Source organism: Lynx canadensis, chromosome C1, assembly GCF_007474595.2.
Source record: "Lynx canadensis isolate LIC74 chromosome C1, mLynCan4.pri.v2, whole genome shotgun sequence".
Classification (NCBI taxonomy): domain Eukaryota; kingdom Metazoa; phylum Chordata; class Mammalia; order Carnivora; family Felidae; genus Lynx; species Lynx canadensis.
The window spans coordinates 21,741,183-21,754,892 of NC_044310.1; the positions used below are offsets into that span (position 1 = coordinate 21,741,183).

Sequence of the window (13,710 nt, forward strand, 5' to 3'; positions counted from 1 at the left end):
CAGCTGAGCTGCATGAATTAGTTGAGATATGCCAGCAACAATGGTTAGCTCCACTTTAGAGATGCAGAAACTGAGGCTCAAAGTAGCTGTGACTTAAACAAGGTCACCCAAGAGGGTGAAAGAAGATTCCCAAGCAGGTGCTCTCGCTGCTGCCCTGTGCTGCCTCGCGAGGGTTTTGAGGGTTTCCAATGAGAAAGTCAGTCTGCACGTTCTCTGGCCCAGTCTCCCTGGGGACTGGCGACATGTGGGAAAAAGCTGGCCATGGGCACAGCTCAGTAACATGAAGGATGACCAAGGTCTGGCCAGTTGAGGACGTATTTGTTTAATGGCTGCCACTCTTACCAAACTGCAGTCTTCACTAGAAGAAAGGCCACGTCTGTTCACTGCTATATCAGAGCCCAGCACACTGCAGAGGCTCACAAAATGTTTACTAAATAAACGGAGCTAGAGTCCCAGTCATTATAAAATCCTCTTGCTCTTTGGCACCTGGTGGGGAAGATTCCCCTTTTCTCTGGGGAGAAATCCCCGTTCTGGCTGACGCCACCACCTCTACAGGCGCTATTCCCTACACCCCTGGCAGACGTCCCTTCTTCTCTCCAAATCTAGTGACCGAGTTCTGTTCCTCTAGCTCCTAACTCCAACCTGTCTTCCCAGACCCATGGCGCTGCCTTGTTCAGACCCTTATCAACTGAAGCCCCATCTGTTTAGCCACCTCCTTACTGGCTTCCTGCCTCTACCCTCTGCCTCTCCAGAGCATGCTCTGTGCTGCCCAAGTCTGGTCCTCCTCTTCTTCTTCTTCTTCTTTAAGTGTACTTATCTTGAGAGAAGAGAAAGCGAGGGGGCAGAGAGAGGAGCTGCCGGTGCAGAGCCCGACGCGGGGCTCAAACTCACAAACTGGAGATCATGACCGGAGCCAAAGTCAAGAGTCCGATGCTTAACCAAGACTGAGCCACCCAGGCGCCCCCACTCATTCTTAACTCTTCTTTGGGCTCTCTCTGACCATAGATGTCAGCCCTCCATGACCGGGTCCCCGCCTACTTCTATAGCCTCATCTCGCTTCTCCTACGTCCCGGCAGGGACACAGCCGCACCAGGCTACAGCAGCTCCGACAGTGCCGAGCCTTCTCCTGCCGCCGTACCTTTGCACGTGCTGCACTGCTTGTCAGCGCTTCCTCACCTAGCCCACTGGCTACGCTTCTACTCAGTCTTCCAGACGGAGTTCAAGCACCACTTCTTTGGGAAGTCGCTCCGAATGCTCCCCGAGATGGGGGGCTCTCGCCTTCGTGTCCATCCTCTCATTATAGCACTAACTAGACTGTTAGCGTATTACGTGTTGTTTTTCCATTCTCGAGTTCCCCACCCCCAGCCAAGAACACTTTGAGGGCAGAGACTGTGTCTGACGGGGGCGGCCTCAAAGCACCAGTCCGTCCGCATCGATAGTGAATCCTGCAGCTCTCAGTTGGCTCAGATGGCGTGGCTCTTTCACGGCCAGGTGGGGCTGCAGGAGAGAGTGGGGCCATTCTTGGCAGCAAATCTGATCTCAAAGAAAAGAGCTTCTAATAGACTTCTGTTACTGTTTTTTTCCTGCCTGGTACTTTTTCTTTCTAGAACTGCTCCCTCCTCACCTCTGAGGCTGTCAACCACAAGGCCCCACCCTTTAAACCACAGAGGTGGGCAAGACGCTCCATTGAGGCAACTGGAATGACCCAACCCCATACTCCTGGTGTGGTTCTAGGCCATAAGTATCTTTACCACAAGTATTTTTGCCATATAACTAATTACGTAAGGCAATGTTGCTGTAAAACAAAACAAAACAAAACAAAACAAAAACTGGTTGACAGTTTGTTGGTTTCATCTGCTGGTTGACAGTTTGGTTTCATTTCTCCATTGACACAGTCCTCCTATTTCATATTATATCAACTTTAGCCCTTGTAACAGTCTAAAAAGTAGCAGAGAGTTTTGAACCCACATTTCCCAGAGAACTTTGGAACGTCTATCAGTGGAAATGTGACAATATGCCAAAACCAGACAACAGTGTGAAAGGCTTTCACAACCCGATACAAAGCCCAGTTACAAATGCGCACCCTAGTATTTGGAACCTGATCAAGGAAGACATTTTAGCAACAACAGCAACAACAAAAGTGCCATACTGATTGAGGAGACGAGTCAACAAGCACCAAAAAACCGTGTGATACTAGGAACAAAAGACTTTGAAGACAAGTGCTTAGGTACATTTTGTGGATCCACAGAATAAAATCAGTTATTTGTGTGTATTGCCATGAATCTACACTATACATTTTGAATGTACTGAAATAGTTTGTATTTTGCAGTAGTCTTTTCATTACTCATTTTGTGTTTGATGATGTCCTTTTTAGTGAATGTCCCTCTTTTATTTTTCACAATTTTGTCTTCTACAGCAAAATTGCCTGCGGCCAGTCAGTTATGCTGTGAAGAAACTTGCAGTTTAGATGGTGTGAAACTACTGAGTATGAAGGGGTTCATGGATGGGCAAAGACCCAGGCAGTGTCGGTCAGAGCCCTGCTGGTGGAGGGATGTGGTTGCACTGGACAGATGTGGAGGCCATGTTCATTTGTTCCCAGTTTGATGCAAACCTCAGGATGCTGGTGGCCATCTATGAAACGTCGGTTTGAATCTCAGCTGCACCACTTACTGGCTAGGCGATCTTGGGCAAGTTGCTTAATATTTAATATTTATCTCATATCTACCTCCTGTTGTGGGAATAACTGAGTTCATACATGTAAAGTGCTTAGAACAGGGCCTGGTGCAAAGGGAGTAGACAACAAATATTTGTTAATGCTACTATATCACTAGGTGGGGAGATCCTATCTGAGAACTAGCAAGAAAACACAATGAGCTCTGATATCACTGGGGTTCCTGGATCCAGCTTTCCATCTCTTGCCCGTCCCAGTTCCAGAAATCAATTAACTTCTTTTTTTGCAGAGCAAGTTTGCACTGACTGTAAGTTATAACCCAAAGGGTCCTAACACTGTAGTTTAGCAGAAACAGAGTGGGAATAAGAGTTTGGTGGGTTCTCTTTCAGTTTGCTCTTTGGACAAGGGCTTCTTCCCAAGTTTCAGTTCTTCTTCTTCTTTTTTTAATGTTCATTTATTTTTGAGAGAGAGAAAGAGCGTGTGAGAGTGGGGGAGGGGCAGAGAGAGGGAGATATAGAATCCGAAGCAGGCTCCAGGATCCGACCTGTCAGCACAGCGCCCGACGCAGGGCTCAAACTCATGGACCATGAGATCATGACCTGAGCCGAAGTCAGCTGCTTAACTGGCTGAGCCACCCAGGTGCCCCCTTAGCTTCAGTTCCTTATATGTCCAATGGGGTGGTTAGTGTCTTCCCTGCTTCCCTCTCGTGATTGCTGTCACGATCCTGTATATAATGTCTGTGACTCAAAAAGTGTGAAGTGTTAAAGAACAAAACTCACCAACGACTCACCATATATCAAAGAAAACCCCAACTTCTTAGCTTGGCTTTTGCAGGGCTTCCCCCATGTGGCCCCACTACCTGTGTGACCTTCTTTATCACTTAAGCAGACTTCTGTGTGCAAATCCTCTGCCAAGGCTACATTGAATGTCTCACTATTTTCCAAACCGACCTTTGGGTCTGCTCATTTTGCTCCCTCGAAATGCAATGATTTCTGGCTCATTTCCACCTCACATAATTCACCCATCAAACGTCCATTCCAGAGAAGCCTCCTCTGTGAAGCCCCGATCCTTCCTTAAGACTCTCTCACTCTCTCTCTCTCTCTCTCTCACACACACACATTCGCGGGCACACAGAGGACCCAGAAGTGTCCTCGGCTTCCTGTAAACTTGTAACATGTAACACACCCTTTATTGAAGTTACTAGTTTGGAGATTTCTTCAATTAAAATTTAACCTCCTGCAGGGCAGGGGCTGTCTTATTTGGATTTCCCATTGTACCATCTAGCAGGGATTTAGGGATGCAGGGATTCAGAGAATCACAGCTCTGATCAATACGGGCCCAAGGAGATGAGAGAACAGGTCGTCACCCCCAGAGCAGATGAAACAGACTTTCTGCTCTCCTTGTCCAGCTCCCATCCCTACTGGCAGTGGGTACATGGACTCAATAATAAATCCCGCATTGCTCAGTTACACTGAGCCAATGTGCAAACATTTCCAGTGTGGGTGAAATACAATCCGGAACAACGAAAGGCTGCAGACACCTGGAGAAACTTACCCAAACCGGCATTTGCTGGAATCACCCAGTCTCCTGGCTTCACCCCAGTCACACTGCTGCCCACTGCCACCACCTGTCCAACACCTTCATTCCCTCCAACAGCAGGCAGCTTGGGAAGGAGGCCATAATTTCCTAAGGGAGAAGAGCAGAGGGTCACCTGGTGAAGCTCAGGCAGTGAAAGAGCATGAACTTTATAGAGTTGGATCTGAGCCTGATCTGGGGTCTGCCTTTGGCCTGCTGTGTAACTAACCAGCCTCTCTGAGCCTCAGCCTTTTCATCTGTAAAGGGGAGAATACTTTTCAGCATTCGTGGTTATTATGGGGATTAGCTAATGTATGAAATGAGCCCAGCATATCGCAGGCACCTCACAGGGGTTGGTTTACTCCCCACTGCAATCTTCCTAACTCTCAAAAAGCCTCACATTCCAGAGAGGGGAGGCCAGGGAGGGCTTGCAGTCTGCAGATGGCTCATCTGGAGAACAGCTGCTGCTAATCACAGGAATTTCACACCCGCACCTGAGGAAGAATGGAATCGAGGAGGTGGCGGGCTAAGCAAAAAAGCCAATTAACATAAGCCACAGAAACCAAGGTTACCTTGGATCATATTTATGTCAGATGGATTGATAGGGGCCGCCAGCATCCTCACATGGACGTCTGATCCGCCCACAGCAGCTAGCTCCAGGTCCTTCAGTCTAAGCACAAAGCCAAAGAGAGAGATGTTAATGTCACCCAGGATAGACAGGGCGTCTTTTGCTCAAATCATCTCCCCAAAGTAGGTCAGGGTGGCCAGATTTTTGAGCTGCCATTGTGTGGCCGGGAATTAAGGTTGTTAGAAGAGAGAAAGGTGCTGTAAGGAATTAGCACAGGCTACAGGTTAACTCTCTCACTAACTGCAAATGGAAAATCTCTAGCGCCCTCTCAATCCCACTGCCCGTTCTGGGACAGAAAGCAGTGAGACCTTCTGCTGGCCTGGATTAGCCTTGTGTTTTCCAAAACTTGCTTATCAGAATCACCTGGTGTGCTTACGCATAATGTAGATTCTCAGGCCCCAGCTCTGACCTACTGAACCAGAATCTCAAGATAAGGGATGCCCCAAGTGGGTCTTATAGACAGCCATAACTGAGACACGGTGGGCTAGCTTATTCTTTTCTTCTTTCTTTCTTTCTTTCTTCCTTCCTTCCTTCCTTCCTTCCTTCCTTCCTTCCTTCCTTCCTTCCTTTCTTCTTTCTTTCTTTCTTTCACACATTTCTGTTAGTTGCAGAGCAGGTGAAACAGAGAGATGCCCTTTGTAGTTCAGGAAGAACTCCCTGGGTGACTGTGATCCACCTCTGGAGTGATGTCCCGTTTGGGCCCGAATCCTGGTCAGAAAGGATGCTGAAAGGAGAGCTGAGCCATAGCACTGCCAAGAGCCTCTCCCATTACAGGTGGGATTTCTAGGTGGTAACACTCTGTTCACGGTGGGCCCTAGGCACCATGGGACTAATGTCTTTATGCATTAGAGCTTTGGTTAATGGGTTAAACCTGCTAAAGGGCTGGTGGCAATGTCCATGTATTATTTTTATTTATTTTAAATGTTTTTTTGAAATGTTTATTTATTTTTGAGAGGGACAGCGTGAGCAGGGGAGGGGAGGAGAGAGAGGGAGACACAGAATCTGAAGCAGGCTGCAGGCTCCAGGCTCATTGCCCGATGCGGGGCTCAAACTCACAAATGGTGAGATCATGACTGAAGTTAGACGCTCAACCGGCTGAGCCACCCAGGCGCCCCTTATTTTTATTTTTTTATAAAAGGAGACCTTCTGGGGCTGAGCGAGGAGCCTGCTTAAGATTCTCTCCCCACCTTCCCCCGCCCCTGCCCCGCCCCTCCCCTGTGCATGCTCTTGCAAGTTAAAAAAAGAAAAAAAAAATAGGAGACCTTCCACCCAGAAAGCACTGATCAGTGTACAAGACCAGTGGGTCTTCGTGACTTTTTAATTACCAGGGACTCCTTTATTTCTCCGCACCAAGACTTCATGTTCGCAATGTTTTCCTTCACCCAGATGTACTTTTTTGGTGGTTTATTTATTTTGAGAGAGAGGGAGAGAATCCCAAGCAGATTCCGTGCTGTCAGCGTGTGGAGCCTGATGGGGCTCGAACTTATGAGACCTGAGATCATGACCTGAGCCAAACTCAAGTCAGACGCTTCATCGACTGAGCCACCCAGGCACCCTGTCCTCTACCCAATGTACTTGTAATAATTCTCGTTTTTAGTTACCGAAGGCACATATAACTGCCACACAGAGGTTCTTAGCATTAGGCAACAGTGTTACTGAACTAGGCTGATATAACCCTACCCACTTCTGGCAGAAATCTGACCTTTTAATTATACCTGAGGCTCCATTGGAGGTAAAAGTGTGATTTTCAAGAAATGCCTTGTATTAATAGTAGCAATAATGGTGGCAGGTATTTATGTGGTATTTGTAATATATCAGGTCCTGTGCTAAGGGATTTAAATACATGATCTGATCTAAGATACAATTCCCTTGTGAGGAAAGTATGAATAGTCCCATTCGGTCAAGTAGGAAATGCAGGCTCCTGGAGATTATGAAATTTACACAGGGGGAGATAACCGGTCAGTGGCAGGGCTCCCCTACTTCCCAAGTTGGCACTCCAAATTACTGTGCTCTATTATTAGAATCCTGAAAATAGCCTGGGAACGCCCCTGACTGCCTACAAGGACCCTTAGCGACCTAAGGGGCTCAATCTGGGAATCCCTGTCCCCGACCATGACCAAAGTAAGATCATGCGTTACCATGACTAAGAAACAGCTGCAAAAAACTGGATTAGAGACACTCTATAGAAAATAGTTAACTAGGAAGGAGTTAGGACCAAGGCAGGGGGAAAAAAGAAAGGGCTCTTTTTGTTTAGGTGCTTATTAAGGAATGTATGTATTTATACACAGCTGGAGGAGGGGGGAGTCCTTATAATAATAATCATCATAATAAGTACTGTTTGAGTGCTTATCAGTGAGAGAGACACTAGGCTAAGTGCTTTCAATGCCAGCTTTCTACCATTATTCTGATTTTATGGCTGAGGAACAAAGGCACAAAGGAAGTAAATAACTCATTCAAGGCCACCAAAAGTAGTAAGTGGCTGATCTGATTTGAACCTGGTGGTCTGATGCTAGAGAAGCCAGATGGTAAGGGGCTAAGCAGACCAAGCAGAGGGCAGCATGGTGTAGAGGCCTGGTCCTTGCTGGACCTGCCTGGGGAGACGGGGAGGGGTTAGCAGCAGGCAGAACAGGGACCATCAGCCGGACAGTGATGCTTCTCTATGAACACACAGAGAACAGATGTGTAAGCCTGCATTCTGAGAAAAATCCCGCCCAGAGCAAATGGATTGCAGATTGGCTGCCTCTCTATATTATCTGTACTGCTTCTCTCGTACGTTTTGCAGAAATCAGAGTTTTTCTGTAAGCCAACAAAGTCCATGTACTCAAGCTACTTAAAGACATTTTTTTCTGCCCATTTTTTACATGCTCTTCCCTCAGCCCAGAATTTCTTTTCCACTGCTTCTCCACAGAGCAAGAAGTTCAATTCACCCTTTAAGACTTCTTTTGACCCTCTTCTTGGTCCTGAAAAAAATCACTTGCTCCATCCTCAGTGTTTTCCTTACACAGAAGGGGTGACGCCATTTTAAGACCATCTTACATGAGTTTATTGCTTTTTAGTTTATCAAGTCTTTCCATATATTTCTTTTCAATTGATCACAACAGGCCTACATTCACATTCCTTTCCCCAAACTCCGTGGGGGAGATGTAGGTATGCCAGAGTTCAGAACCATGTTATTATCTACACCCCCCTGTGGGGGTTGAGGCAGCACTCTGTGATCAGAAACACTGTTTCTGCAGCAAAATGTATGAATAGTCACGCTAAGCGGGATGAATAAACACATATATATGAAAATATAAAATAAATGTAAAAACTTCACACAAGATGAGGTCTTCCCTCCAAATGAGTTGTAAAACAACAGAAATCAAAACAGAACTGTCAGCTGACAGAACGTTCTGACTTTGTCGTTGTAGATTCCAATTTGGATTTGGATCCAGGTCTTTCGGACTTGGTTCAGGACTCTTCTTACCTATCCCTTAGTTTTACAGCCAGAATGTGCATGTCTGTTGTCTCCCCACTTGGCTGTGAGCTCCCAGACAGCAGAGAATTTTTAGTCTTACCTCCGTGTTTAGCACAGTGCCTGGGACCAAAGCGGTGCTCAAGAATGCTTCCTAATGAAATTACGCGACTTTCCTCCCTATTGAGAAAATGTGACATAAAGGTGTCAGCCATTTTTGGGGAATCAGGGGAGAGGCTCAAGGCACAGGGATTTAGCTGCTGAGGCTTATAGTTGCTCTTCCTGGTTCTGGGCTATTTAGGAAAATAACCCTGAAGGATGGGTACAAATGAGAATGGAGATTGTCCCTCAGAGAGTTTGGTCTAAGCAAAAACCCATGGCTCTCTTCCTCACAGGGAAGTGCAGGTGAGGTTTGCAGTAAATCGTACTTTAAAAATCTAGATGGCCATGGTCGAGATGGGAATACAGGTGCATCTCAGTTCACAGATGAAGGGAGGAGCATGGGTTTGAAGTGAACAGGCAGTCCTGGGTTTGAATCCTGCCTTGGTCATTTACCAGCTAGATAACCTCAAAATACTCATCTGTGAAATGGGGAGAACACTTAGAACCTAGCTCGTAGGAGTAAATGAGTTAATGTAAATAATTTGCTAGAGTACCTGATACACAGTAGATGCTGAAGAGATGGCAGCTGTTATCAGTGGCAGGAATATCCAAGGAAGCCTCTGAAACAATTAGTTGGCTATCCCTCTGAAGAGAATCACTGAATCACTGAAAGACGGCGACTTTTTGGAAAACTCAAGTAAATTTAACTCAGCAAATATTTTACTGACAGTCCTACTCAGTGTCAGGTACTGAGCCAAGGGGCTTAAGGATAGAAAAAAAAAAAAATTCTCCTGCCTGGGGGCTTGATGGCACGGGGACTCTCACACGTGGAGTCACTGCGAGAGGCACCCCCAGAGGCAGGCACCCCAGAGGCAGGCTTGCGGTCCTAATCCCAGACTGCGCCCGGAGGGAGGAAATGCAGGGTTAGCCAGCATTGGAAGAAGCATTGGGCTTTGGAAGTGGTACCTTAGTTGGGGTTTGAAGGATAAGTGAGAGTTTACTGGGTGGACTGAGGGAGGAAGGTAGGCTTTCTTGCAAAAGAAAGGAATGGCAAAGAATCTGACTTGATAGTTGGCCAGGCAGTAGGTGCAATCTGGACAGGAGCCAGGGGAATGGAGAGGATTTGATAACCTGGGATCTCTTAAATAAGAAGTGGTATTGATGTCACTCCCTCCACACGGAGTGGGAAATCTCTGATGGCTCCTGGGCTTCTGGCGTGGACAACTGGATATTGACACAGAGAGGAAGGGAGAGTGGTTTGGAGTGGGGAGGGAGGTGTTATATTTGGAGCTTGAAGCCGCGTGGTATGGGGAGAGGGCACTCCAGGCTAGACGTACAGAGCTGTGAGTCAGCTGGATGTAGTGGGAGTCGAGGCAGGCAGATCATCTTGCTCTGGGCGATCTGGCTGAACAATGAAGAGAAACTAATGCTGACAGTTTCCTAAGCTCCAGGCATTGTGCTCAGCATTTTATACACGTGAGGCTGGTTAGTCCTCGAAACACCTATCAGGAGGGTGTTATCTCCTCAATTCACGAACAGGAAACTGAAGCTCAGAGGAAGGAACTTGTCTAAGGTAAAACTCTGATTAAGTGGCAAAAATTGCCCTAAAGGTTGACTCCGAAGCTCAGACCGCTGAACACTAAGCCAGCATCCTTTACACTGTGTGGAATTTCCATCCTGAGAGACAGTATTAGGCACTCCCGGGGTGTAGGATATGTCTGAGAAATGCTGCCCAGTAAACGCCCTTTATAGGACTCAGACGGTGCCCCAGCGTCACAAAGGCTGGGAGAAGTCACCCAGGGAAAAAACCCAGGGGACTTTGTGTCATCCAGAGCCTCCAGAGGTAACTCAGCTGGGGACACTGTTTTCACAGCACACCGAGTAACTGCCTGCCCCCAGACAGCAGTTTGAGAAGTGCCGCACGGGGCTACAACCCGCTCCCACTTCTCTGTCTTCTGGGTAGCCTCGCCGCTCTGTGCTGGCTGAAAGTCACAGAAGCGGGAGGGAAGGAGAGCGGGGCAGGGATGAGGGTCTAGGGGCCGCAGAGTTGAAGCCGCGAACACAGGTGGCTGAGGGAGGGGCTGCGCTGCCAGCCCGGCAGGAGGTGTGTGGGTCAGCTGCATCTCACCAGGGAGACCGGCCCCTGCCTGCCCCATGGAATGCCATTAGCACCACAGACACTGCCGTCCCTGCACACAGTCCTAGCGTCGTCGTCAAGGATACCATGCTGCGGAGACAGGAAGGAAAACGGGGGCCAAGTCTGGATTCCAGGAGTTGGACCTCTGGTGTCATGATAGCAATTTCTTCCTTGTTTTCTTTTTCTTTCTTTCTTTTTTTCTTTCTCTCTCTCTCTCTCTCTCTCTCTCTCTCTCTCTCTCTCTCTCTCTCTTTCTTTCTTTTAACTCGCCAGAGGAACCAGTGGCTGTGTTGTAGAGTGCAAAGGAGGCACCCAAACACAGCCTGGCTAGATCTCAAGTCACTTCCCCAGGAGTGTTCACGGCCTTCCCCCGTGAGTGTCATGGCGCCATGCAACTCGGAGGGATGCCACTGTCTTCACTCGACAGATCCCAGACTGGATAAGGTCACAATGGCTCCTTTGAGGCCCCAGCTGTACACCTGTGATGCCATATGAACTACAAGGGAGACAAAAGCAGGCAGAAGAAAGAGCCTTTTGAGACGGGGGAAAAAGAGGCCAGTACTCTGGGGACCGGCTCACTTATATTTGCTGTGTAAGGCAGGCACTGGCCAGCTCGGCGAAGATATCTTTCCCGCCTTCCGCATGTAATTAGCAACCATTTGCACATCTTCCACTCAGTCACCTCAAACTGGTCAATATCATTTTGAGCAGGAAGAACAGGCAGGGAGAGACTGTCACAGGCCAGAGACTTTCTCATGTGCTCACTGCAGAGAGCTAAGAATGTGGTACTGGGTAAAGGTTACCCACATCTTATGTGGCTCTCTCCAGTCTGTCTGCAATCCCCATGTGATCTGCTGAAATGCTGTGCTGGGTACGCTGCTCAGAGATTTGATTAATAATTAATAAGACACACTGGGGATTGTGGAAGAATGAAGTTCTTTGGCTCGCCCCGCAGCAGGGGTGGTTGGCGGCCTCCATTGGTGGGTTCTATAAAGGAGTCCTGGGCTCTCAGGGAAAGCTCCTTTTCCTGAGCCTAGCTCGCACACTTCGTCGGTGTGCTAGGCACGCCCGCTTGCTCCCTGTGCCTCTTCTGGCTTCCCTGCCTCAAAGTCATCTTGCCCTCCCACCATTCAGGACCACTTGCACTTCAGGACAGTCATTTTGAATAGAAAGACATTAGAGACTTAGGGGGGGAACTTCTGGAAGTTTCTACCCAGAGTTGGCAAAGAAACCCTCTCACTACTTTCTCAGTCCCCTACTTTCTCTCAACTAAGATTACCAGTAAGCTGGTAAGCCCTAGAATGTTCTACAGCTGCTGACATCAGGAAACTTGCTTGAAGGGAGCTAGAGTCTGTTGCTTAGCTTGCGGGGGCCTAACCTTATCGACCCAGAGAATAAGACTGGGCCACAGCAGGGGACCGGGTCCCTGTCTGCAGCTGCTTTGGTCTCTCTGACAGGAACAACAATGACCATGCAGCCCCTGCCTGGAGGGCTGCTGATTACGATACCAATCAAGAGCAAACAGGGCCTTGGTGAAATTTTGTACCTAGGACCCCCGATTTCCAGCCACAGCACTGCTCCCTGGAGTCTGCTAGAACAACCACTGGGGAGCAGGCAGTCCAACGTCCACCGGTTTCACAGAGTTGTCCGAGCTGGACAAAGAGGATTCGGTCTCATAACCATTTCCAAGGCTACAGTATTATATCGAGAAGGATGTTAAGGCCTCCCCTTGTCTTAGAAGAAAAAAGTGTTGTTTGGGGAGAACAGGGTAAAGAGGTGTATACGTTCCGAGGTATACGGAAAACGGAGCTGTGAAGGTTTGTCACTGGTATAGAAGGTGTGGGGGGGGAGGAAGAGACCGCATGCATGCCCGTCTTTACCACGGCTGCCCTTGGTCAACCCCTTTATTTTATCAAAGAATAACTGAAAAAAAAAAAAAAAAAAAAAAAAAGGAGACTGGAATGATTTCCTCACCCTAACCATGAGTGGCGGAGTGGGGACTAGAACCCAGGCCAGTGCCCTTGTGGGTGGGTCCCCAACAACACATCCTGAGCCACAGATAAACCTCATGGCATCTTTGCTTTCCCTTCTCTAAAATGCTGATCCTTCCCACCCCATTGAGAGTGGGAGAGGCCTGGAACCACCCCAGAGAGCTGCAGCAGCCGCTGGGAGGGCCAGACAACCGTAATAACTTGGGGTTGCGCTGGTGGGGGGGGGGTAGCTTTCCTCCCACACTCTGGACACAGGGGGATCTCCTACCTGCTGTGCAGTACCTCAGAGCTCTGCCCGCCAGGTTCCACCCTCAGGGTTTTGGCCCCCAACTCCAGCCTAGGGTGAAGTCCAGAAGGAAGGCAACGTACAAGCGCTTTAGGATGTGGCATCCAGCTTGCGTTTGAGTCCCGTGATCTCAAGCTAGTCCCCTCTGAGCCTGGGGCAGCAGACACCTCCCTCGAGGACCACATACTGAGTGCATGGCAGGCGCTCCATAAATATTCGTCAGTCAGACACAACAGGTTTTCTCTTCCCTCTGGGCTTTTACACATGCAGGGTCCTCTGTTTGGAACATTTCTACACTTTTCCTCATATACTGCCCACCCGATCTTCTGGGGGCACTCAACCTAGACTCCGTGTCCTTAGAGAAAGCATTCTCTGAATATTCTGAGGGGGCCAGGTACCTCTCTTCTGGGTGTCCACAGCAGTCTACACATAACCTGATATAGCATTGCTGCACTGGCCTATGGTCACCCATCTCCTGGACTAGAGCGTGACTTCCTTAAGGGCAAAGACCACAGATTATTCGTGTTTGCATCCCCAGTCCTGCCGCACAGGTAGCAGGCCCTCAGAGAATAACTCCTGCCTAACTTACTACATCAATGAGTTCGATTCCCTCCTCCTTCATTCATGACCGCAGTAAAAGTCTCCAGGAGACAGACAAATAAAATCCCGGTTCTCAATAGAATGCCAAACCAAAGTGCGAATCTTTTTTCAAAGTAGTGTAATTCTGGTTTAAAAACCAAGTCACCTGCATAGACATTTGGTTGCACACACTGACATCAATTGTAAAAAGAAATCCGAGGGTAAACAGTGTCCTACCATGAGAACTCACCACCCATACAGACTGGGTCGTCACCACCTGCTTCCCC

The 13,710-nt window shown here is 48.3% G+C and overlaps 1 protein-coding gene across 2 annotated transcripts in view; it reads right to left on the bottom strand.

Annotated features, from left to right (window-relative positions):
• Nucleotides 1-13,710, bottom strand: part of MECR (mitochondrial trans-2-enoyl-CoA reductase) — a 37,784-nt gene that overhangs the window by 19,529 nt on the left and 4,545 nt on the right. For both annotated transcript variants that reach the window (XM_030328006.1, XM_030328005.1), the window contains exons 2-3: nt 4,819-4,916; nt 4,226-4,357 (exon numbers count right to left, since the gene is read on the bottom strand). In XM_030328006.1, the coding sequence (XP_030183866.1) occupies nt 4,226-4,357; nt 4,819-4,916 (230 nt within the window). The remainder of the gene's footprint in view (nt 1-4,225; nt 4,358-4,818; nt 4,917-13,710) is intronic.